A 26,580-nucleotide genomic window follows, 5' to 3' on the forward strand; every position below is an offset into this window, starting at 1 on the left:
CTTTAATAAATAAATTAATTGATTAAGGTAATTAAAAACAACCTCAAGTACAACTCAAAAGTAAAAAGAGAAATTCAAAAAATGATGGAAGTTTCTCATGTTATGGATTCATAATCTCGTGTTATGGATTATGTACATTAAAGGGGAATATGGATCATGTACATTATAGGGGAATATTAAAAAAAGAGAGAGATTAATACCGTGGAAACAAGAAGATCTAAAGAAAACAAGTATTTTTTTATAAAAGTTAAAAGAGGGTAACTTTAATAAATAATTTAATTAATTAAGGTAATTAAAAACAACCTCAAATACAACTCAAAAGTAAAAAGAGAAATTCAAAAATGATGGAAGGAAGCTTCTCATCTTATGGATTCATAGTCTCGTGTTATGGATTATGTACATTAAAGGGGAATATGGATTATGTACATTATAGGGGAATATTAAAAAAAAGAGAGAGATTAATACCATTATCCACGAGAACCATGAAAAAATTACATTAATGTTAATTTGGCAAATTAATTATTAATTCTAGAACCAAATATAATTAGAATAAAATCCCCTCTTATTTCAAAGCAAAATACACAATTAAGAACTTGCAAGTAATAATTGATGATTGTGATGTACATCTGAATTCAGTGTTGTAACTATGTTTAAATAAGAGATAAACATAATTCTCGGTTTACCTTGGTTAAAGAATTGGTTACCTCCATGTTAAACATGGAGAAAAAAAATGAATGTTTCCCTACATGAAGAAGATGATGACATTCCAAGATATTATAATGAACTCAAAATCGATATCATCAAAAGACTTTAAAGATATATCCGTGTGATGCTTCAAAAAAATCAAAAATCAATATCAAAGATGTAGAAAGAATTATTTCAGATAAAAACAAAGAAATTTTTCGCTTAAAAGATCATAGTCAAAAACTACTTGCACAAGTCAACATGTCCAAGACTACGAAGCAGTTATTGGAAAACAAAACTAAACAAATTATCCGGATATCAAAATCTTCACATAAAAATGTCCAAGTTGAGGAGAAGGGAGCAAATATAGATCCCATTAATCTTATGAAAAATGCCAATTCAATTGAAGTAAAAACATACTCAGATGCTTGAGTACAAACAATAGAAATTTTGAGTGTACCTACTAAGAAAATCTCAACAATTAATGATGCAACATTAGTGCATAGAGAAAATAAAACTCCAGAAGCAAAGCAACGAAACTGTTGTGTGTGTGTTATATTCTTTCCACGACTAGTCACAACAAAATTGTTGGGTGTGTGTTATATTATTTCCACGACTAGTCACACATGCAGGGGACCACGTGATAGCATCACATGTTCGTTGTGTCGGGAGCAGCAGGGGGGGCACAAGGGGGACGGCAACCCCCCCTTTTGGGGGGTTTACAGGGGGCAGTATCCCCCCTACATTGGGTCCAAGGCAGCGTCTTGGGAAAATATTTTTCTATACATATGTGAACCCAAGGATGGGGGGTGGACGCAGAGATGGTGGGAAGACCTACCCATAGTTTTGTGCATGGGTTTCGCACATGGTTTTGGGCATGATGGTTTTCTAGCCATGGTATTTTGTAGATCCGGTTAAGGGAACTATGGTTATGTTCTAATCCAAGGTTAATGGATTGGAGTTTATGAATGCTTCGGCATGTATATATGTATTGTAACATTGAAAGAACATAATGAAAAATCAATCTAGTAGTCCCAGTCTTGGGATCTTGGGGAAATCTCTATGTATTTATTTGTTTTATGTTCTAGCCATTGTATATTTTTTTTGTTTTAAGAATTTTTTTGCAGGTAATTGTTGTACAGGGTTAAAACCTACAGAAACACAACTAAGACACCTTATCAACACATAATCAAAAGAGCGGGTACATTATCCAAACCAGGGTATCAACATCAACCAGAAGAAAAACAATTAACATATTTTCCAAAGAATATTGATACTAGTATTATTAAGTCTCATGATAACAATTCATCATGGGAAGCTTATAAGCGCAACATTCCACAAAGGATCAAATGAAGATAGTCAAATCATTTTATAGTCTAAGAATTTTTTCAACACTCAAAGGTTCATATTGTCTTTGTATCATCAAAGATGATAGCTCTGAGAATTGGGAAGGATGTGAAGACATTACAAGACATAAAAAGATATCAATCATTTTCATCAATATGCTTTGAGGACAAAGCATTTCTAAAGGGGAAGGCAACGTAATGAACATATATATATATATATATATATATATAAGAGAAGATGATTGTTCATGAAAGAGAATCCCACCTAAGTATATATACAAGGCCCAAATTTGTAGTTGAACATATCATTCTTTTGTACAACTCAATATATATTTATTTACCCTAGATGGATACTTTTATATTCCAAGTCCTCTGGTTATTTAACTCGTGAGCCAACTTTCATTATCCGCACAAGTACATTCTAGTGAGCTACAAACTCTCTTAATTCTGGACATACGCTCGATAACCTCCAATTTTCAAACTCTTCTCAATGCCTCCATGGGTGCAAAAGAAACCACCATTAGAGCTCAACCCAAACCCACTGGTGTGGTTTCGCCTCATTATCACCTACAATGCTACTCAATGAACTTTCCCAATGCCCAAATCTTGGGAAGATGCTTTTCAGATTGTCCTGAAGGAATTTTGCAAATCCATTTAGGTGTTTCATTGATATCACACCCTTGTCAACCAACTTATCACCATGCAAGAAGACGATAAGGTACGGAGCTTCATAAGACCAATTAAGAAGGCGCAAAGGTCTAGAAAATAGATCAAGGGCATACCCCCAAAACCCCTTGAAAGAAGAAGGGATGTAGGGGTTAGCCCCCACATGGGAAATAATCTGAACTATTTAGGCCGAGGATCTTGAAAAGTGTTACTCATGAAATACAATCTGAACTATTCAGGCCAAGGATCTTGAAAAGTGCTACCCATGATGAAGGTTTGTAGCTTGCGTGGATTCCTCCAATAAATCAAAGGCTTATGGATGGGCCAAAGCAGAGGGTGATGCTAGAGAAATCCATGTATTTTGGGGTTTAAAAGGAATGTGCAATAGGCTAGTGACACTAAAGCAGGAAAAACAATATAAAGGGGAAAGCAAAGGACTCAGAAAAAGAATAAAAAAAAAAAAAAAGGACACTTCATATAAATTGTGTGAAAGATTTACAAAATGAGAACATAATACGATAAAGAAAAAATCTTGTATTATCAAACTAGTTTCAACCTGAAGGTCTCATCAATGATACAAATATAATATTTACAATGAGGTCCTTATACGGACTGCAAGCAAGCACATACATAAAGGAATCCTAAACTACAAGAACCCTAATCAAAAAAAAAAATCAAAATAGAAACGATTGAAAGAAGACTCAAAATGTAGTCAATTCTAAAAATATCAAGGCATCAACAGATTCTTATAAGTGAAAAGAGAAAATCAATTATCAAAACTCTGCAAAGAGGGCAAAAAATTTGAGAAACCTATTGACTTTAAATCAATTATGTACAATGAAAAGTGCAAATCTTTTTCAAACCAATTAAGAAGGGACCGAGGTCTAGAATTGAATAAATGGCATTGCCCCCGAACCCCTTGTAAGGAGGAGGGATGTGGGGGTTAGCCCCACTCCCACAATTGTGCCAAAAAAATCCATAATATTAAGGTCAAGGATCCTAAAGAGTGTTGCTCATGATGAAGATTCCCAGCTTGCACGAATTCCTCCAACAAATCAAAGGCTTAGGAATAAAAAGATTGTGCAATAAGCTAGTGTTACCAATGCAAGAAACACAATCTAAATGAAAATATAAAGGGGAAAGCAAAGGACGATAAAAGGACACTTCAACTATATTATGTGAAATATTTACAAAATCAAAAGATAATATGAGAAAGAAACATTTTTATATAACCAAAACTAGTTTCAACCAAAACGTCTCATTGGTGATACAAAAATTAATCTTTGCAATGAGGTCCTTATAAGGACTATGAGCATGTGCATACATAGATGGATCCCAAAAGATAAGAACCCTAACTGACACAAACAATCAAGATAGAAATGCCCAGAAGGTGTCTCTTCTCTTTGTACTTAGCTTCTTGGAGTAAGCCACTAGAGTTTCCTTATGAATCCTTGGTGGAGTTTTGAAGTACAGAGGAGACGTCACATTTGGGATTTTCTCTTGTAACTTGGGTTTTCTCTCATGGAGAAGATATTGGTGATGATTACTCTTCTTTCTCTTTCTTGGTTCTTCATTTGTACTCTCTCTCTCTCTCTCTTGGAGTCTCTAGGGTTTCTTGGTCTTATTGCAGAATCTTAGAGCCTCATGGAAGTCTTGTGTTAAGGTTTATCCCTTGGAGGTTTGGAATTAAGGATTTGTGACAATACCCTACAGTGCCTTTGGTGGTGAAGAAAAAGAAGAGGAGTCTTTCTTTGAAGGACTTGTTGGAGCGAGTCTTGCATGTTGTAGCTCCTTGGTTGAGTTAGGGTTTTCATGTTCTCTCAGGCGATGGTTTTGGAGAGCTAGTGGACTTGCACCAGCCTTGAAAGAAGGTTATGGTATATACATGAAATTAATACTAATTAAGTTTTCAGCTGTCGAAAACTTAGTGCAATTTCCATATCTGATTTTCAGCCACATATATTCGACATATATTGTTATTTACAACTATATGTCTTGATGATTTAACATAAATCAAAGGAATATCATGAAGTGATTTGACATCATCATTCAGGAATCTAAGGGTTGTTTTGCTGCAGCTAAACCTGTTGTTTGACCGGTGTTGTAAGTGTTGAAAAACTAAATTTTCAGATCTGGTTTATGTGGGATAGGTTGTCCTAGAGGGCTGAAACTTATCCAGGTTGTTTGGCATCTTTTTCCTTAAAATTGCTTAGAAGGTTGGGCTGTAGAAACTTAAATATCGTATTCTTTTGGCTGTTGTTTTATATAGTATTTCATAACAGTCCTATAGCTGAAATTTAGAGAGTTCAGATTCAGGAAACCTCTATGAAAAGAGATAAATTTTTGTTTTGCATTAAAACTCAGTTCAGAAAGAAATCTCTACATAGGATAAGACTATGGTATGTACATCAACTTCACCTTTATACATATATATGAAGTTTTCATATGTCCAAAATTGTCTATGTTGCAGATTTGATTTTTAACCGTCTATTTTCTCATAATATCGATAGAGCAAATTTGCATGATAACAAAGTAACAAAGTGAATTCCAAATCTGTTTAATGCATGATAAGATTTCCCTAGAGGGATGAAACTGTTGGCACACTTGGTATCTTTTATCTTGAATTGCCTAGTGGATTGAAGTTGTTAAGAGGTGATATATTGCCTCCAGAAAAGAGGTGAAATTTTTTGAGTCACATTTATTGCCATAGTGAAAATTTCCACAGTTCACTCCCTAAATACTTTGTTCTTTGTATTGTATTGTGCTCTGGAGATTTGATCTATGTTATACTTCAGAAGCTGCACAATTGCATGCATAATTTTGAACATATATAACCATGATTGGCAATATTTGAATTTTCAATTTCAAATTTCCAAATCAATTAAGGTTAACCAACTAAATGAATTGGATAAGTGAAGTTAATTTTGAAACATAAATATTTTTGGGTAACCTTACAAATATATATTCAGGGGGGCGGTCAATACATTGTCACTGCAGTTATCTTTAGTATTGATGTCACTTTCTAGAATGCTTTACAAAGTCATTTTCAAAATTTGATAATTGTTGTGCACATGTAAATCAGATAAGCCTACAAATAATCACTCTAATTAATTTGTTGTAATATCAACCTTTTCACAACTCTTGGTAGACAACCTCTGTTTCTGAGTCTTTTAACAATTATTTGTAATAAACTTGTGAGGAACGTCTATTGTCAAAATTTTACAATTTCAATCATTCTGGTGGCCATAATTGTCACAAGTGATTCTTTCTTGAAGATTGTACTCATCATAAAGCTTATTAACTGTAACAGAAAACAATAAACACTCTTCAGAAGAACTATACAACTTTCTTTTCAAAATAAACCTAAAAGATAGATAAAAAACAGAAACATGATATATCTTATATAGTCAAATGAATGAAAAAAAAGGTAATATGGATTTCATCACATACTGTTGTGTAAAATGGACCTGTAGAATAATGTGACTGCCCTGGTATCTGTGCACGCACAATAGGGTCCTAAGACAATCAACATGCAATCTATATATCAGAAACCTGAGCAACAACTTCAAACGAACAATCAATTTTATCAAAAAAGCCTTCCAACTCCAAGTATAGTTTCCCAGTAACATGACCAAGAGGTATTAGTTTTCATAGAAAATTCTTTGAGTCCGTCTCTGTGCCAGTCTCATGACAATATTCTAACCAGTAAAATGAAATGCTACGTAGACAGTTATAAACTTTAACTTCGATCCCATTAAAAGCATACTGAATCCTGATTGCTTCCTATATATCCAAAAATATTAATAAAAGTTACAACATTTATGAAAATCTCATATATCAAAACACAGAAAAGTCTTGACAAAATCATTGAAATCTATGTCAACAAAAATGAGAATTAACAGAAACAGATTCAATGATTCAGAAAGATAAGCCTATGATGACAGCAGATTCTGTAACGAGAGTTACAATAAAGAAAAAATACAAGCCAAACTATACCAACTTTTTTTAAATCCCAATCAAATTTATCAAAAAAGCCTTCCAACTCCAAGAATACTTTCCCAGTAACATGACCAAACGGTATTAGTTTTCATAGAAAATTCTTTGAATTCATCTCTGTGCCAGTCTCATGACAATATTCTAACCAGTAAAATGAAATGCTACGTAGACAGTTATAAACTTTAACTTCGATCCCATTAAAAGCATACTGATTCCTTCCTATATATCTAAAAATATTGATAAAAGTTACAACATTTATGAAAAGCTCATATATCAAAACACAGAAAAATCTTGACAAAATCATTGAAATCTATGTCAACAAAAGTGAGAATCAACAGAAACAGATTCAATGATTCAGAAAGATAAGCCTATGATGACAGCAGGTTCTGTGATGAGAGTTACAATAAAGAAAAAATACAAGCCAAACTATACCAATTTTTTTTAAATCCCCTCATGAGATAAATGTTAATGGCTTCCATGCCAAAGCATGGAACTTCTTACCTATGCATATCATGATTCATCCTACATAATAAAGAAAGACAGTATTGTCAATATCCCACTTCAAATAGAATAACAACCAAAAAATCCAAATTTGTGAGTTGCCTAAATCACAAAACAACCTATTGTGCTCCTTACATTATCTCTAATACTACACTGAAATACAGTGATTTGTGGAAATAGCAGAAAACTATAACGTGAACAGGACCATGGGTTGTGTTTTATTGGTAGAATATATGCTTCCAATTGTCTATCATGTGATACAATAGAGACCATGCCTTGAGTGGTAAGCACATTTGTGACACCGTCACCAGCAACTTTCCATCATTAAACTCAAAATTAACGTGTTTAAAGGGATGACGAACAAATTCATTTAAGTTTGTGAATTAAATTTAGCTAAAAGAGAGAATCTCATTTACATTAAAATCTCACTCAAATATGCCACTAAAATTTAAGTTCAATCTTTTTCAGAAATTTGCTGAAATTAGTTTATGCCTGGGACTTGAGAGTATTTGTTATCCCAGTTTGCAGTCTACCTTATGAGAGGGCCAAGACTACAGCAACCAAGCCGCAGTTTCTTATTAATGGCACTCTATGACTTCAAATGTGATGTGTCCAATTATGCCCAGGCCGGTCCCACGAATAGATGCCCTCAAATACTATACAGAACAAGACACGAATGGTTCAAACACATTCTTTGAAATGGTGACTCACAGGTCACTGGAAGAGTAACCAGAATGCAATGGACACAATACCTTTGTCTTCATCTTCGGAAGGTCTTTGTCTCCATTTGCCGAAAGAGACATGCAGATATTTCATTATCAGATGTTAGACTTTTAGGGAGGGTTCCAATCTCTGGGATTTTATTTGAAACCAAACGACTATAGGAAGGAAGAGGCGGATTGAAAAAATTCAACAGAAGACAAAGCAATGGTGCAACAGATGGCTTTACATGGACGCATATTGAGCTTGGTCAAGTTAATGCTGGAAGCAATTCGAATTTACTGGCATACTATGGCTTTCTTTCCTAAAGGGAACCTATATTCCAAGACTAAGATACAAAGTCCCATGAGAGAATCCTAATCAGGATGAGGAGGGGTGGTGGTGGAAATTATCATGGAAGGTGAAAGACTCCATTAAAAGCTAAACTGTATATGTGCCTTGTTCCTCAGAACAAAGCCTTGACTTGAGAATGTGCTCCAAAATCATAGCAAGAATGGACCAGGGAGATGCACATTATGTACAAAAGCAGGAGTAAACCATAACTCATTCATTACATTCTTTCCTTTATGTCATCCTTGACTTGAGAATGTGCTCCAAAATCATAGCAAGAATGGACCAGGGAGATGCACATTATGTACAAAAGCAGGAATAAACCATAAATCATTCATTACATTCTTTCCTTTATGTCATTCTGGTGCGGGGAGAGATTGAATTAGTGACAGACTAAACATGTGTTTGACAGCAACAGTCAGTTGAAGATGCTCTTCTTTTTCTGGCTGAGCAATTTATTTCAATTTTCACAGTTAGCTCAATATCTTTTCCAGATTAGCAATCACATCAGCATTAAAGTAAACTGCAGATAGAACATAAACATAGATCGCAAAAGACAAGCCAAGACAAGAGGACACAAGATGTGGCGCTAGCCAGGGACAAACCCCAATGTGGGGAAATCCTTGATCAATTCTTCTTATATGTTCTTCAATAGTTCAGCACAGAGAGAGAGAGAGATAGTATGTTTACAACAGAAGTCAACACTTTGACTTATCTAGATAAGAGCATAGATCATCTCTAAGAAAATGATACATGAGACCAGTTGAGGACATGTTGCTTCAACTAATTCCCCAAGGTGACTCCTTCACCTATCGTTGTGTTGCATTTTGTCATCATGCCGCACCTCACCGTGTTGCACCATGCTTCACCCATCATCACTATGTTGCATCTCATCATGCTTCATTAATCATGATTGTACCCATCACTGTACTGCATTATGTGCCATTGCTGCACCATGTTGCCATACTAACCTATGTGTTGGTTGCATCTTGCTTTGCTTGTTGTCCCTAGCTTGCCTGGTCTCCCTAGCTTGCTTGTTGTCCTTTGCATGCTTGTTGTTGCATGCTAGTTGTACCTTGCATGCTAGTTGTAACATTGCATGCTTGGTGTATTTGTTGCTAAGTACCATACAACTGTCCCAATGTTAGTTAGTTGTCCCTTGCATGTTGCTCTCCTTCGGAGACAGATGCTCTCGTTGTTCCGACAATTTCGGTTGTTCTCAGCAATTCCGGCTATCCCGGCTATTCCGGCTTTTCCCGGCAGTTCTGGCTTTTGCCCTCTGCATCAGCTTTCCCGGCTATTCCGACAGTTCCGGCTGTTCCGGCAGTTCCGACAATTTTGACTATTCCCGATAGTTCCGGCAGTTCCAACCGTTCTGGCAATTCCGGCTATTCGCAGCAATTCCGGCAATTCTAACTATTCCCGGCAGTTCCAGCAATTCCGGTTATTCCGGCTACTCCCGGCACTTCCGGTAGTTCCGACAATTTCGGCTATTCCCAGCAGTTCTGGCGATTCCGGCAGTTCCCAGCAATTCCAGCTTTTCCCGACAGTTCTGGTAGTTCTTGGCAGTTCCGGCTTTTCCTGGCAATTCCGACAATTCCAGCTTTTCTTCGCAGTTCTGGCAATCCTGGCAATTCCAGCTATTCCCGGCAATTCCGGCTTCTGCCCCCTGGATCAGGGCAGCGTTATCCCTTAGAATCTCTCCTCCTGGAAAAACCCAAAGACAAGTAGAGAGGAAAAGATCCCAAGTGTGTTGAAATGACTTGAAGGCCACCTCTATTTATACTAAAACATTCAGCACAAGTGGGGTTTATTTGGTTGTTGGCCAACCTTGACGAATTGTCCCATAACACAAATAAATTCATATCTCCATGAATACTTACCAAAATCATATGATCTTTAGATCAATCCTACACCTCTCGATGAGAGAGATCCAAGAAAAATATCAGCGTCCATTAATAAGATGACCCACATGGAGTTTGGCCCTAGTTGCCAATTTTAACACTCCCTCTCAACTAGGGAGAACTCCATCCGCTGATCCATATGTCCAACTGTACTGTCTCTACCATCAGTGCCCTGCACTGCTTTGCTCCGTTGAGCTCTGCTTTACTCTAATATGTTGTAATTTGCTCTATTGAACCATGAAGAATAATTGATCGAGAATGTCTCATATCATTCTCTACTGACCCGAAGTCAGTTTCATCTGAAGAGAGTGTGTCACATCACTCTTACTAGCCCGAAGCCAGTTTTATTGATCCAAGATCAATATCACAAGAGAGTGTCTCAAACCACTCATACTGATCCCAGATCAATGGAGGTCATCCTAGCATAGGGAGTACGATAGATACATCGATGCGCCCATCGATAGTACTACTATGGTCCCTAACCCCATTTCCCTGCTCATTGATCAAATGAGAGGTACTTCCCATGAGTCCCAGACTACATGGGTAGGATGCCTCGTCAGGAGAACTAATCATCCTGTCCACAGGAGAACGAATCATCCTAACCCACAGTCGCCACGGGAGAACTAATCATCCCGGCCCACAAGAGAACTAATCATCCTGTTTCACAGTTGCCACGGGAGAACTACTCATCCCGGCCCACATGAGAACTAATCATCCCAACCAACACGAGAACTAATCATCCTGTTCCACAGTTGCCACGGGAGAACTAATCATCTCGGCCCACAATCCTGTTCCATAGTTGCCACAGCAGAACTAATCATCCCAACCCACAGGAGAACTAATCATCCTGTTCCACAATTGCCATGGGAGAATTAATCATCCCGGCCCACAAGAGAACTAATCATCCTGTTCCACAATTGCCACGGGAGAACTAATCATCACGGCCCATAGGAGAACTAGTCATCCTGTTCCACAGTTGCCATGGGAGAACTAATCATCCCGGCCCACAGGAGCACTAATCACCTTGTTCCACAGTTGCCACGGGAGAACTAATCATCCCGCCCCACAGAAGAACTAATCATCCTGTTCCACAGTTGCCATGGGGTATCACAGGGGAAGGTTGAACCTGTCATCTTGTACATAGCACACTAGTAGGGGAGGGTGAGTCGCCTTGTGGTCGTATGTTGCTCCAGTAAGTACCCCAAGCCCCCCAGAGCTCCCAGAGCTCAATGCATGCAACATGCAGGACCCTTATAAGAAGGTCTCTCAACGACTCCAAGTCGTTCGGGAAAGTCATAGATTTGACCTTTCCCCGGGGCTTTGACAAAATGTCTGCGACCTGTACATCAATCTCAATGCAATGGAGCCTCCTCGCTCATCTACTTACCATATCCCAGATAAGGCAATCATCAAAAAGACGGGATTCCTCAATAATCGAATCCCCCCTCTGGTTGTCACAGAGAATCACAATGGTATTCATCGTGTGTACAAACAGCTCACTGAAGAGCTTCCACAACTAGGCAGCTTCATACGAGATCATACTTGTAGCTATGTATTCGGTCTCGACAGTGCTTATAGCAACCGACTTCTACTTCCTGCTCATCGAAGCAGAACCCAAAGAGAACCAGCACTGAGAAGTGCTCTAGTGATCCTCCACACTCCTTGCCCAATTAGCATTCAAATAACCATGCAGTTTCATATTTCCGGTAGTGTATCTCAATCCGTAAGAGATTGTGCCCCGAAGATATCTCAGAAGATTCTTAGCACCAATCCAGTGAGGCTCAACCAAATATGAGCTCCCCATGCTAATTGCAAAACATATGTCTGGACAGAAGTTCACCAAGAACATCAATGCAAATGAGTTTACGGTACTCAAAGGCATTTCCCAAATCTGGTCCGGCATCATCACGATAACTTCTGAAAGTTAAGATCCTCGAGGTAGTCACAGGCTTGCAGTTTACCATTCCACATCCGGAATCCAACTCCCTCTTACTTCTGCAAGTGAGAGGGCTTGCACCGGTTTGAAATAGGTCGTCCTCAAAAGGTGCTGGTATGAGAGGTCTATCATCCACAACCTTCAAACAATGGTTTGGATCGGCTTCACTCTTAGTGAATCTTAGCTTCATCTCACAACTATCAATCCTCTCATACTACGCCCAGGGTGTTTTGTTTCAAGCCATAGAGGGCTTTTTTCCACATGTATACATGAGATTCCCGATCATGAATCTCAAACTCCTCGGGTTGTTCCAAACCTGTGGACCTGCTGCATGAGAGGAATGGTCCCCTTATAAGATTTTCCTTTGATACATCTCAGACATGTACCTTCATGCTCTTCTTGAATTCAGGCATCCCTATCACCATCTGACTCACATCGGGTAGGGCCCCATAGGTAGACCTCCAGTGTTATAGATGCAATATGTCAATTGACATGATCCCCAATGGACCATCCTACAACTTGATACAAATTGCCAACCCTAAACCCATGAGAAAAAGCATCTTTGAAAATTCTATTTTTTAACATGTACCTTTCCATTGATGAATGCCACCCTGAAACCTTTGACTTCCATTTCTGAGATGGACATCAGGTTCTTCTTGCGATCAAGTACATAAAAGAGATTTTGTAAATGAATCGAGTTACCCTCATTCAATTGAGGGGTAACATTCCCTACACCCTTTTGGGGATAGGTGGCATCGTCTCCAAGTATAATCCCACGATTATTTCCATCTCTACAAAATTAGCAAGTGCACCCTACTATCGGATGAAGTGCCTTGAAGCACTACAATCAATAAGCCAGATTCCCAAAGAATCTGAAGGAGAGGGCCAATGCAAGATAACGCTTCTTTATCTTATCAAAAAGAACATTTGATTCTTCATACCTGAAGTTCCTTGCTTTCTTTGAAGAGTCGGCCATTTCCTTGATGACCTTTCATTACCTGTCATTCCTTTGATCATTGAAGATGTCCCTGGAATGAGTGTTATCTTCATCAAGAGATGTCTCTGCCATTCGGACACTCCTTCACATAATGGCCGAACTTATTACAACCAAGGCATCTACCTTTCCTTCCACCCTTAGATCCGCACTTCCCATTGAAGTGATCTTTAGGTAGGCCATCAAAAACTTCTATTGCGCCATTCTGATAATATTCTCTGCTTCGACTTCACCCTCGGTGAATTTGAAGAGGGATAAGGAATCCACTGATCCTTTTGTCCTTTCCCAACTGTCTTCGCTAATTGCTCTTTCACTCTTGCTTGGGTATTTCCTTCACCTTAGCTCTGATACCATGTTAAATTTTAGATATGTTCTATGCTTAGAGCAATTTATTTCAATTTTCACAGTTAGCTCAATACCTTTTCCAGATTAGCAATCACATCAGCATTAAAGTAAACTGCAGATAGAACATAAACATAAATCGCAGAAGACAAGCCAAGACAAGAGGACACAAGATGTGGTGCTAGCCAAGGACAAACCCCAATGTGGGGAACCCTTGATTAATTCTTCTTATATGTTCTTCAATAGTTCAACAAAGAGAGAGAGATAGTACGTTTACAACAGAAGTCAACATTTTGACTTATCTAGATAAGAGCATAGATCATCTCTAAGAAGATGATACATGAGACCAATTGAAGACATGTTGCTTCAACTGATTCTCCAAGGTGACTCCTTCCCCTATCGTTGTGTTGCATTTCGTCATCATGCTGCAACTCACCATGCTGCACCATGATGCACCCATCATCACTATCTTACATCTCATCATGCTTCATTAATCGTGACTGTACCCATCACTGTATTGCATTATGTGCCATTGCTGTTATGCTTCTTATCCTGCAAAGCGAGACCCAGACATAGAAATAGCGAAGAAAAGATACCGAGACACAAAATATGCGAAGGAAATATACCCAGAGCACAGAATAGCAAAGATTTTATTATCCAGAGAGAAATGTTCACAGGCCTCTTCGAGGGGGCAACCTCCAATAGAGCAGAGCTCGATTACCAAACAAGACACAATACTCCTCGCAGGGAGTCTCTATCCTTTATATATGACTCATACATGCAATACCACGAGCCAATATCGTGGATTTTATTAATACCACCTATCTAATACTACCGCCTATTTACCATCTAACTAATACTTCCGCCCATTTGCAACTAACTGTGGTCCCGTCACTAATTGCGGGTTAACCACTTACAATTATTAATATGGGCTTTATTGACTCTTGACTATGACGTGATCCCATGGCATAAATAAGGGGGTTAGGGTGGGACCCTAACATGCCCTCCCCCTTAAGACTAGCCTTGTCCTCAAGGCTGAAGCTGTGGAAACTGCTGAAGAATAGCGGCTGGTTCCCAAGTTGCATCTTTTGGCGAGGTGTCTTTCCATTTGACTAGGACCTCCTTAATCACGCGGCCACGCAGGTGCTTGTCTCGTGTGTCTAGAACTTGTTCAGGTTGAAGCCAGATTGATCCTTCTTCATCCAATTCAGGTAGACTGGTTTGAACTCGGCAATTGGTCCCAATCACTTTCTTGAGGCACGATACATGGAAAACTGGGTGGATTTTTGCTGTAGGTGGTAAAGCCAGCTTGTAAGCCACTTCTCCAATGCGCTGCAGTACTTGATATGGTCCGTAGAATTTTGGAGAGAGCTTTTGACAGCCCTTGTCTTTGAGTGATGTTTGCTTATATGGTTGCAGCTTCAAAAAGACCTGATCCCCTTCTTGAAATTGGCGCTCTGAGCGATGTTGGTCAGCCTGTTGCTTCATACGGTTCTGAGCTTGATGAAGATTCTCGCGCAAGTGGGCCATCATGGTTGCACGGTGTTGTAAGAGTTGATCCACTGCTTGTACTTTGGAGCACCCCGTGAGATAAGAAGTAGGGGACGGCGGAAGTTGTCCATAGACTGCTTCATAGGGAGTCATTTTGGTGGTGGCATGATAGTTGGTGTTATACCACCATTCCGCTAGAGGTAACCACTGTGCCCAAAGGTGTTGTTTTTCTGAAGTGAAACACCTAAGGTAAGTTTCTAGGCATTTGTTGACGGCTTCGGTTTGACCATCTGTTTGCGGATGATATGAAGTACTGAGTTTGAGTTGAGTGCCTTGTATTCTGAAGAGTTCCTGCCAAAAATTACTGGTGAAGATTGGGTCGCGGTCGGACACAATCGAAGTGGGCATGCCATGCAATTTGAAGATTTGATCCATGAAAGTTTGAGCAACCAAGGTAGGTGTGAATGGTTGTGGTAGAGCGCAGAAATGAGCATACTTTGATAGTCGGTCCACCACCACCATGATGACGGATTTGTTCCCAGATTTCGGAAGACCTGTAATGAAATCCATGGAGACCTCCATCCAAATTGACGCCGGAATGGGCAATGGTTGTAATGTACCTGGTGTGTTGACTGTTTCCCCCTTGTGGCGTTGACAGACTTCACATTCTGCTACAAAAGTAAGGATGTCCTGTTTCATGCCAGTCCAAAAAAATGATCTTCTGGTGCGAGCGTATGTCTTCTGAAAGCCCGAATGTCCTGCAATGGGAGAGGAGTGCAATTCTGCCAAAATGCGAGTTTTGAGGGTGGATGTTGGTGAGATGACCACTCTGTCCTTGTAGCGAAGAATATCATTCTGCCATGAGTAGCCCTTGCTGGAATTAGGATCTGCCTGTAATTGAGAGATGAGTTGAGAGAGCTCAGGATGTGAAAACCATTCCTTGCGAACCTCTTCAATCCAGTCTGGAATGGGGAGGGATATTGCAAGCAGAGTACTTTCCTCCTCAAATTGGCGTGACAAGGCATCTGCTACCCTGTTGTCTTTCCCTTTCTTGTAAATGATCTCATAATCATAACCCAGCATTTTGGCTAACCATCTATTTTGTTGGGGGGAAGAGAGGCGTTGCTCCAAAAAATATTTAAGACTGTGATGATCTGTGCAGATTTGGAAGCGTCGCCCCAACAAGTAAGGTCGCCAGGTCTCAACTGCATGTAAGATGGCCATCATTTCCTTCTCATAGGTGGATAGGCCCAAGTTCTTCCCACTTAGTTGTTGGCTAGTGAAGGCCAATGGTCGCCCTTCCTGCATTAAGACTGCTCCAATACCTGTTCCCGAAGCATCAGATTCAATGACAAATGTTTTTGTGAAGTCCGGTAGTGCTAAGACCGGAGTGGAACACATGGCGGTTTTGAGAGCAGTAAATGCCTGTTGTGCTGCTTCGTTCCAGAAGAAGGAATTTTTTTTTGAGAAGTTGTGTCAGGGGCTTCGCTATGCGGCCATAGTTGCGGACAAATTTACGATAGTAGCCTGTAAGGCCCAAAAATCCTCTCAAGCTTTTCAAGGTCTTAGGTTGAGGCCATTCTTGCATTGCCTGGATCTTTTTGGGATCAACCTTGACACCTTCCCGGCCCACAATGTGGCCTAAATACTCCACGTCTTCCCTGCCAAACGCACACTTAGACATTTTGACAAATAGTTTATGCTTGCTGAGCAGTTGCAAGAGGATATCTACATGCTTAAGATGTGCCGCCCAATTGCCACTATAGATGAGGATGTCATCGAAGAAGACCAGGACAAATTTTCTGAGATATGGTTTGAGGAGGTGATTCATAAGGCTCTGAAAAGTAGAGGGGGCATTACAGAGACCAAATGGCATGACCAAGAACTCATAATGGCCTTCATGAGTTCTGAAAGCTGTCTTGGGGATGTCAACTTCCTTCATGCGAATTTGGTGGTAGCCTGAGCGAAGATCTAATTTGGTGAAGAACTGGGCCCCATTGAGTTCGTCCAGCAAATCGTCCACCACTGGAATGGGGAATTTATCCTTGACTGTTAACTTATTGAGGGCCCTGAAGTCGGGACACATTCGCCACTCCCCATCTTTCTTGAGGACCATGACGACTGGAGATGAGTAAGGACTAATACTAGGACGAATGACACCTGCTTCCAGCAATTCCTTGATGATTTTTTCGATTTCATTCTTTTGGGTGAACGGATGTCTGTACGGCCGCACATTTGGGGGTTGGGCCCCTGGGACCAATGTGATGCTATGGTCATGTTCCCCTCGCGAGGGTGGAAGTTCATGAGGTTTGTCGAAGATCGTCCGATGTTTATTCAAAATCTGTTGCATCTCTGGATGAATTGGTGAAGACATGGTATCTACCACCTGGATGGCATTAAATTGAGCTACTACTCCATGATGGCCCTTTTTTAACAATTTTTCCATACGATGTGAGCTTATGATCGAAGGGTCTCCCGCTTGTAGCCCACGGAGAGTATGTGTGTAGTCGTTCTGCTTAAAACTCATATATAACTCCTTGAAATCCATTGTGATTGGCCCAAGAGTGCGGAGCCATTCCGCACCTAGGACAATGTCGCAACCCCCCATGTGTATTGCAAACAAGTGGGTTTTCAAGTGATAATCCCCCATTTGAATTTTGATATTGTCACAGCGACCTGCACATTTCATTGTGCCTCCATCTGCAATCTGGACTTGAAAGTTAGAAACTGCTCGGACATAACAATGTGCTGCTTCAGCGATCTTTTGGTGGATGAAATTATGGGTGCTTCCACTATCAATCAAAACTATTAGTGGCCGATGTTTAAGATAACCCCTGATTTTGAGAGTTTGAGGTGAAGAAATTCCTGCCAGTGCATGTAGCGAAATCATGGGTTCATCAGATACCATCTCCTGTTGGTTATCTTCGTCGGTCTCCTCTGGTTCCTCAAGTGGTGGATCTTCCTCGGTTTGGCTGGAGTCAGTGGCATCTATTTGAAAAAACTTGTGCTCTTTGCATTTATGACCCGGGGAATATTTTTCATCACAGTAGTAACATAGTCCCTGCTTCCTTCTTTCGGCCATTTCTGCAGGTGTCACCTTTTGAATCTTGAGTGTTTGGGTCATATTGGGGGCTTGTAGGGAACGCCCTTTAGCGGGAAAGTTGGGGCGGCTGGATTGAGCAGCTAAGGATCGTTCCACTTTACGGGCTACCTGGCAAGCCTCGTTCCATGTGGGGGGGTGGTGGAGTAAAACCTGAGCTTTGATGGCTTCTTTAAGACCACTGACAAAGCATTCCATGTAGAATTCATCTGTGAGACCCTTAGTGCGGAAAGCTAATGCTTCAAAAGCTGTAATATATTCATCCACTGAACCTGTTTGTCGGAGCTTAGTGAGACGACCCAAAAAAGAGTCTTCCTGTTCAAAGCGATTTCGAAGAGCTTTGGTAAATTGGCCCCAATTCTTAAATTGTCCATTGCAACGCTCATACCATTCCTTCCATTGCCAACGTTCACTGTCCAAGTACATGGTGCCCACCATAAGTTTAGTCCCCTCCTCTATGATATGATTCAAAAAAAAATACTGCTCCATTTGTGCTAGCCATGCAGACGTGTGAGATCCGTCAAATTTAGGCATATCCAACTTGGGAGGTCTCTGATTGGGTGGTGGATGGGTGTGCCAGAGGTGAGGAGAGTGGCTAGACTCCCCCTCATGGTATTCATGACCCTTATACGCCTCATCGTGTGCTGGCTCCTTGTCCTTCAGATCGTTCATCATGCCTTCGAATCCTCTAAGATGCTTTTCGAGGGTTGCCACTGTAGAGTGTAGGTGGTCCAGCTTTGCTTCTAGTTGGTCTATCTTTTCATTGGCCATTGCTTGAGCACGAGTTTCTACCATACACCCGTCTGATGAAAATTTGGGACCGCCGAAAAATTTCACTTAAAATTGAATGGTACCACCTTGCTCAGCTCGTCGTCCCGATTCTGATGGGCTAGGTTACCAATAAGCGCCCTGAAAGATCTCAGACTTTTTTTTTTTTTTTTTTTTTTTTTTTTTTTTTTTTTTTTTTTTTTTTTTTTTGGAAAACTCCTAACGGAGTTTTACTCCTTTCTGATCAATACTGCAGTCACCAAATCCTCAAAATGTCAATGCCACCAAAAGTCCTGCGAAAATCATATGCAGGTACAGGAACCCTTCGCAACTACTCCGATCTGATGGATCTGAGATATCTGAATGGTGGAACACTGCTGCTGCTGATCTGAAATATCCGATCTAAGAGATCTGAATGGTTGAACAACTGCCGCTCCTGACTGGAATAGATAATGTGTGATCCCCCAATAGAAAATGGAACTATGGTCTTGGGGAGTGTCAGGTGCTACAGATCGCAATATACATAAGGGTCTGACAGTAGTACTCGGCCCAATGTTTCAGGGCTCTAACTAAGGAGGATCGACCGTACCCTTAGCCGTACAACCCGACTACCCTATCGTACGGGCGAGTAATCTCTCCGAGTGCTGTTCTCGGTGTACTGTAGCAACAAGACGGCCGAAGGATTATCTAAGGCGAGGTTTCAAGGGAGCTAGGGGGCTTCCTATATACCCAGAGGGTACGTGGAAGACAGTCCGTGCGCGGTTCTGTCTAATGCGCTACTACTCGAAGGGGTACCCACAGGGGTTACAAGGGAGTCCAACAGACGTGACCACCTCTTGTATTTCCTGCGTGCATGCCTCCCCAAATCCGCAGGTTTATGCGCTTAACGACAGATCCCGTGGTTTAAAGACGCCGGAACACGTCTCTAGCCTAAAAAAATTTGCTAAAATTTGGCGATCCCACCGAGCCCTGGAAAGTGCTCTGATACCACTTGTTATGCTTCTTATCCTGCAAAGCGAGACCCAGACATAGAAATAGCGAAGAAAAGATACCGAGACACAAAATATGCGAAGGAAATATACCCAGAGCACAGAATAGCAAAGATTTTATTATCCAGAGAGAAATGTTCACAGGCCTCTTCGAGGGGGCAACCTCCAATAGAGCAGAGCTCGATTACCAAACAAGACACAATACTCCTCGCAGGGAGTCTCTATCCTTTATATATGACTCATACATGCAATACCACGAGCCAATATCGTGGATTTTATTAATACCACCTATCTAATACTACCGCCTATTTACCATCTAACTAATACTTCCGCCCATTTGCAACTAACTGTGGTCCCGTCACTAATTGCGGGTTAACCACTTACAATTATTAATATGGGCTTTATTGACTCTTGACTATGACGTGATCCCATGGCATAAATAAGGGGGTTAGGGTGGGACCCTAACAATTGCTGCACCATGTTGCCATACTGACCTATGTACTGGTTGCATCTTGCTTGCTTCTTGTCCCTAGCTTGTTTGTTGTCCTTTACATGCTTGCTGTTGCATGCTAGTTGTACCTTGCATGCTAGCTGTACCATTACATGCTTGGTGTATTTGTTGCTAAGTACCATACAATTGTCCCAATGTTAGTTAGTTGTCCCTTGCATGCTGCTCTCCTTCGGAGACAGATGCTCTGGTTGTTCCAGCAGTTTCGGCAATTTCGTTTGTTCCCGACAGTTCCGGCAATTCCGACTATTCCCGGCAATTCCGGCTTTTCCCAGCGGTTCTGGCTTCTAATCTTTGCATGTCATCAGAAGTTGGTCTTGCAAAGACTTCGACCTATTTCAAACTAGGGTTGGTCCTATTTCAACACATATGGAGATTTCAGAGGATCTGATCCCCCCTTCAAAGAGGTATCTTGCTTCAATTTAGGAACTCTTGTTGCCCTCCTAGACGACATTTTGTGCCCAACACAAGAATAAAAACTCTTGATAGAATTTGTTGCCTTCAATAGATTTTCCTGTGTCAAGACATTAAACAAAGTCTCGCTTCCCCTTCCAGAAAGATATTTCCTGTGCCAAGCAAAGATAAAGGACCAGCGAGATTTTGCTTCTCTTCTAGATGGTATTTCTTGTGCCCAAAACAGAGAGAGAGAAAAGAAAAATACAGATTGGTGTCAACTAGGGTGGAATCTTTCACCACCGAAATTGACAAGAAGAATGGGGTCTTAAAACCATCAGAGTTAATGCTCAAAAACAAATGAGATGATCCACACTTGATGATCCAAAATGAATTCATCCTTCTCATATTTATAGATTTGCTAGAGGGGCCTCTTCTTTCAAAATAATTGAGTAAATTTTGGGTTTCTTCACCCAGTTGCCCTAAAACTAGCCCAACAGTGGAGATTTTTTGGGTTTTTCCCCTTTATGGAGGACTATAGCGGCATAGACTATGGGGATTGACAGAATACTTCGTCCTATTCATTCTCAATTTGTAGAAGACATTACAGCCCCCTGCCCAAAATTGCTTACCCTCAAGCAATTGCAAATTCGGGTGTTGCATAATACATTCCCCTTCCCATGTTGCATCCTCCTTTGCCAAATTCTTCCACCTAATAAGGTATTTTGGAATTACTCTTCCTCTTAACTTCTTTTCCCGCACTGCCATGATCGTCTCTAGAATTAATTCTATTTGCCCTTCTTTGTCTAAGGGCGACAGTTCGGTAGATGTGGTGACTTGCTCCCCCACGACCTTCTTGAGGCATGACACATGAAATACATTATGGATTCTGTTGTCTCTTGGAAGTTCTAACTCATACACCACTTCGCCAACCTTTCGGAGGACTTTGTACAACCCATAGAACCTAGGCTTCAGCTTTTCAATGCCACTCTTCTTAAGGGTAGATTGTCGATAGGGCTACAACCTTACGAAAACGAGGTCTCCTACCTCAAAGCTATGTTATGTTTGATGTTGATTTGCGTACAACTTCTATCGATTTTGAGCAACCTGCATGTTTTCCTTAAGTACTCTGAGGATGTCCTGACTTTCCTGTATCCAATCCTTAGCAATAGGCGCCTTGTTGTCTCCAAAATCCCTGTCGATAAAGGATGGTGCATCATACCCATATAGAGCCTTGAATGGTGACATCCCAATGGATAAGTGGTAGGTGGTGTTGTAACAATGCTCCCCAAAGGTACAACCACTTGATCCATGCTTTCTATTGACCCGTCACATAGTTGCCTAGGTACCCTTCAATCCATTTATTCACTATTTCTGTTTGACATTCTGTCTACAGATGATAGCTAGTGTTAGGGGTTCAATCCCCACCAACCTAAAGAGTTCCTGCCAAAAAGAACCCATAAAGCTATTGTCACGATCGATTTTTTGGCATTCCATGAATCTAAAAGCTTCTCGGAAAAACAGTTTCGCTACTCGTTTGGCCGAATAATCAAATGAAATTGTAAAGAAATGTGTGAATTTGATTAACCTATCCACCAATCTTTACCTTGTGCTTTGGGTAACCCTATAATGAATTCCATCGATATGCTTTCCAATTTATGTTCGAGAATATGTAGAGGTTGGAGAAGACCTCCCGAATGCTTATGCTCGACCTTATTTTGTTGGCATGTCATGCATTTCTTAATGTATTTCATCACATCTTTCTTTAGACCTTTCCCAGAAAATCATTCCCGAATTTGTCAATACGTATTGAAAAAACCCTGATGTCCAGCCAATGGTATGTCATGTGTGATTTTCAAAATCTTCTCCTTGAGCACAGACTCAGGAACCAAGTATATTCTATCTTAATAATAAATAACCCCATCAGCTAGTTTGTACATGTCATCTTGGATGATTTGATCGATAATTGCACAAGTAAACTAGATACTCTACTAAGAGGTGAGCCTTCCAATCTTTAGTAAGCTCTATGAGGGCACATGCTACTGGTTTCCTGGAAAGTGCATCGGCCACAACATTCCCTTCTTTTCACATACTCAATATTAAAATCATAAGCATGGATATTGCTCACCCATTTCTGTGGTCGCTCGTTCAGGTCCTTTGTCCTACAAACCTGTTTCCTAGCAAATATTGCCTAAATTTTTCCAATGCATGCATGATAGCTAGCATCTCCTTGTCATATATGGGGTAAACTTTTATGTGTCCTACAGCTTCCGATTTTCAAATGCAACAGGGTGACCCTTTTGCATTAAGACAGGCCCCTATGCCTTCTCCCGATGCATCGCACTCCAATATAAATCGCTAAAGTCAAGGAGGGCCAAAACAAGACATGAGCTCATTAATATCTTGATCTTGTTAAATGTCTTGTTAGATTCGTTTTTCCACCTGAATGCCCCCTTTTTGGTTAAATTTTTCAAAGGCACTCTTAGCGGAGAGAAACCTTTAACAAACCGTCAGTAATAACTGCGAATTCCGAGGAATCCTCACAATTCTGTCAGGTTCTTAGGTGTGGGCTAGTCAAATATTGCCTTAATTTTTTATTGATGAACCTATACTCCCTTTGCACTAATTATATGTCCTAAATAAAGAATCTTTGTCAACCCAAATTCGCACTTTGATGCTTTGGCATAGAGAGACTGCTCCTGCATAATGCTCAAAATTGTATCCAAATGCCCCAAATGATCATCCCATGTTTTGTTGTAAATGAGAAGGTCGTCAAAGAATACCAATAAAAACTTCCTTAGTTGCTTATTGAAGATATTGTTCATACAGGATTGGAAAGTGGTAGGGACGTTGGTTAGCCCAAATGGCATGACCAAAAATTCAAAGTGTCCATAATGGCATCAGGATGTTGTTTTTGGCATGTCTTCTTCTCATACTCAGATTTGGTGGTATCCTGATCGCAAATCAATCTTTGAAAAGTAAACTGCCCCATGAAGTTTATCTAGTAATTCATCGATCCTGGGAATAGAATACTTGTTTTTGATGGTTTTCTTATTGAGGACTCCGTAATCAATGCACATTCTCCATGTGCCATCCTTTTACTTTACCAAGACCACAAATGATGTGAAGGGACTCGAACTAGGTCGTATGTCGCCCATTGTAACAACTCATAAATAGACTTTTCTATTTTGTCCTTGAATTTCTTCAAATGTTGGTAGGGCATGGTGATCACTGGCTTAGCTCCCTCTTCCAGCTCTATAGTGTGCTCGAATCCTCTCTTAGGAGGCAATCCTGGAGGAACGTCACCAAACATTAAAGCATGCTTGTCTGTTATTTGTTGAATATTTGCCCTATACTATGATTTATTATTGTTGGGGACCTTTTGGCTCATGATCCTGTAGTTTGCTGCATATGCAACATCCTCCTGCCTGAAGATAGTTTCCATTCGTTTGGCTAAAACAATCTGTGGCCCGTTGTTTGCCATGCCTCTCAGAACCACTTTGCTACCAATAGGAGCTTTAAACTCCATTTCTAATGCACGGTAGTCCATCGTGTGGTAACCACTGAACCCCCAATACTATATTGATGTCTACAAGATCTATCACATAAAAATCACTAGTAAAAGTGTAATTACCAAGTGTTAAATTCAAACTTGGTATCATTCGAGTGCAATCCAAGTTGTATCCATCTGCAACTATAACATCTAAGCCTTCAAACTCTTCAGTAGAAAGTCCTCTTTTGGCCACTAATGATGCATCAAAGAAATTGTGTGTGGCTCCTCCATCAATTAATGATGTGATGCATTGCCCCTTGACAACTCCCTTGACCCTGAAGGTGTAATACTTGGATGTACTTGAAAGAGTTGCAATCTTGACTTAGGGACAAGACTTCCTTTCTCCACTGGATTTTTCTTCACCTTCCGCTTCTTCTGGTGGTTCTTCCTTGGCACTGCTAGGCTTTTCTTCTTCTTTTGCGTCCTTCTACGGTGGCTCTTCTTCGGTACTTGGAGTGGCCTCTTCTCCTCCTCCTTCGTCATGAGAGAGCACTTCAATGTAGTGAATCCTCCCCTTTCCTAATTAGTGATGTCCAAGTTCCTATGGTTCCCTGCAAGTAAAGCATAGCTTTTTCCTCCTTAGTTCGCTTAGAGTCACCTCATCTAACTTGTCCCTTTGGGCCAATCACATTGAAGGGCTTTCTTCTCCTTATCTTTTGGAGGAATGAAAGGTTTGGGAGGGGATTTAGATTTGACTGCTACATTCCCCATATCACGAGTCTTCTTGATAGCCTCTTGAAGGGTTATGGGATTGAATGCTTTTACCCAACCCAGTAAAGGTTCAAATAAAGCCTCCGTGAAAAGCATGACTAATCTTTCTTCAAATATATTTGTTACCATCACAATGATACGTTCGAATTTTGAAATAAACCCTTCTTGCGATCTCATCTGCTTGAGAAGTGTCAGTTCTCTAAAGTGGATGTTTGGGTTCTTCCAGCCAAATCTTTCTATCAGCGTTTGCGTAAAATCTTCATAAGAGGTAATGTTGGAATGCCCCAATGTTACTAGACCATGATACTACCGTTTATGCGCTTCTCCTTCTGGATGCAATGTGGAAAATTAGATTGCGTCCATCATCTACTTTTTTCATAGGGTTGAGCCTGAAGAAAGTTTCCAATTTTTGCACCCAAGCTCTTGTTCTACATTTAGATGATCCATCAAATGAGGAAAGGGAAAGTTTACTCACCTTGCGTATAAGATCGAAATTATGTTGTCCCTGGGTCTATTTTTAAATCTGAAATTATTGTGTTCATTAAAGTTCATGGCAACTCGAGTGCTCTCTTATAGTGTTGCATATTCTGAAACGTAACCGTCCAGTAGTCTATTTGGTTCAACATCATCTTGGTTTGTCGCGACTTGACTATTCGTGAATTGAGGAAGCAACGGTCGGTGACTCCTTGTATTGGTTCCCCTGGTGTTAGGAAGACCAGGGTTATGATTACCGCTCCCCTCGATGTTAGTTCTGTTGTTGCAAGAAACACTTTCATTTCCTATGAGATGAGTCATCAGCTGAGCAAGTTGTTGTTGTCCCTGGGCCAACATTTGCATAAACTATTGTCCTTGTTGTTGCCCTTGTAATATCAAATTTGATATTTTTTTCTATCCATGTGTCAGTACATGTAAGAGATCCCTGGTGTCTGGATCTCCTTGTTCCTCCTTACCTTCCATGGTTGCCTTGCGATTACCCTTATGCTTCCTAACTGTAATGTTACTCGTATCTCCCAGAAACATGCACCAAACTCACAGGTTGGCAGGATTCCAACACTCTCGAGTCTCATACCACTGTAAAGTGCTAGGCTAATTATGCCATAGGGTTTTTAGGGCACTAGCGTTTACAAAGTCAATTTTTTTCATTTAAATAACTAAACTTAGTACCAATAACGTGTTGAGAAATCTGGGGCTTTCACTAGGGTAACTTAATTACATAATTTGTCTTAAACAATGACATTTATTTGTGACATACAGTTACATCATTATTGTCATTATTGTGTTCTTTTCATCATCAAATAAATGCCAAACATAGAAGATCACAAAACAACAAGAGTACACCAGAGATGTAGGAATTTACAGGGTAAGTTCCTCAGAAAGAATACCAAGAGGACACCGCTCACAACCAGATCTCAAATCAATACACCAGTATTTTTGACGTGGTTAAAACCCTCAGAGTGCAAGGAGGGAAACAGTCCACGGCCTGTCCCAACGTGGGTACAGACAATTTATTAATCAAAGAATGAAAATTTACATAAGCTTCTCTCATGCACGGATTACCCGAACAATGACCCTCCATGCGCTTTAAATAGAACTCATGGACCAATCGGGTGTCAAGCCACGGATCAAGTGTCGGTAATACCGAGGTGAG

At 40.4% G+C, this 26,580-nt stretch overlaps 1 protein-coding gene across 2 annotated transcripts in view; it reads right to left on the bottom strand.

The window, feature by feature from the left end:
* LOC149267593 (secretory carrier-associated membrane protein 1-like) overlaps positions 1-26,580 on the bottom strand; it is a 152,382-nt gene that overhangs the window by 101,796 nt on the left and 24,006 nt on the right. For both annotated transcript variants that reach the window (XM_089433627.1, XM_089433635.1), the window contains exon 2: positions 6,147-6,212. In XM_089433627.1, coding sequence (XP_089289753.1) covers positions 6,147-6,212 — 66 coding nt within the window. The remainder of the gene's footprint in view (positions 1-6,146; positions 6,213-26,580) is intronic.

Source organism: Pinus tabuliformis, chromosome 6 (assembly GCF_031772625.1).
Source record: "Pinus tabuliformis cultivar Carrire ecotype Pingquan chromosome 6, CPIR1, whole genome shotgun sequence".
Classification (NCBI taxonomy): domain Eukaryota; kingdom Viridiplantae; phylum Streptophyta; class Pinopsida; order Pinales; family Pinaceae; genus Pinus; species Pinus tabuliformis.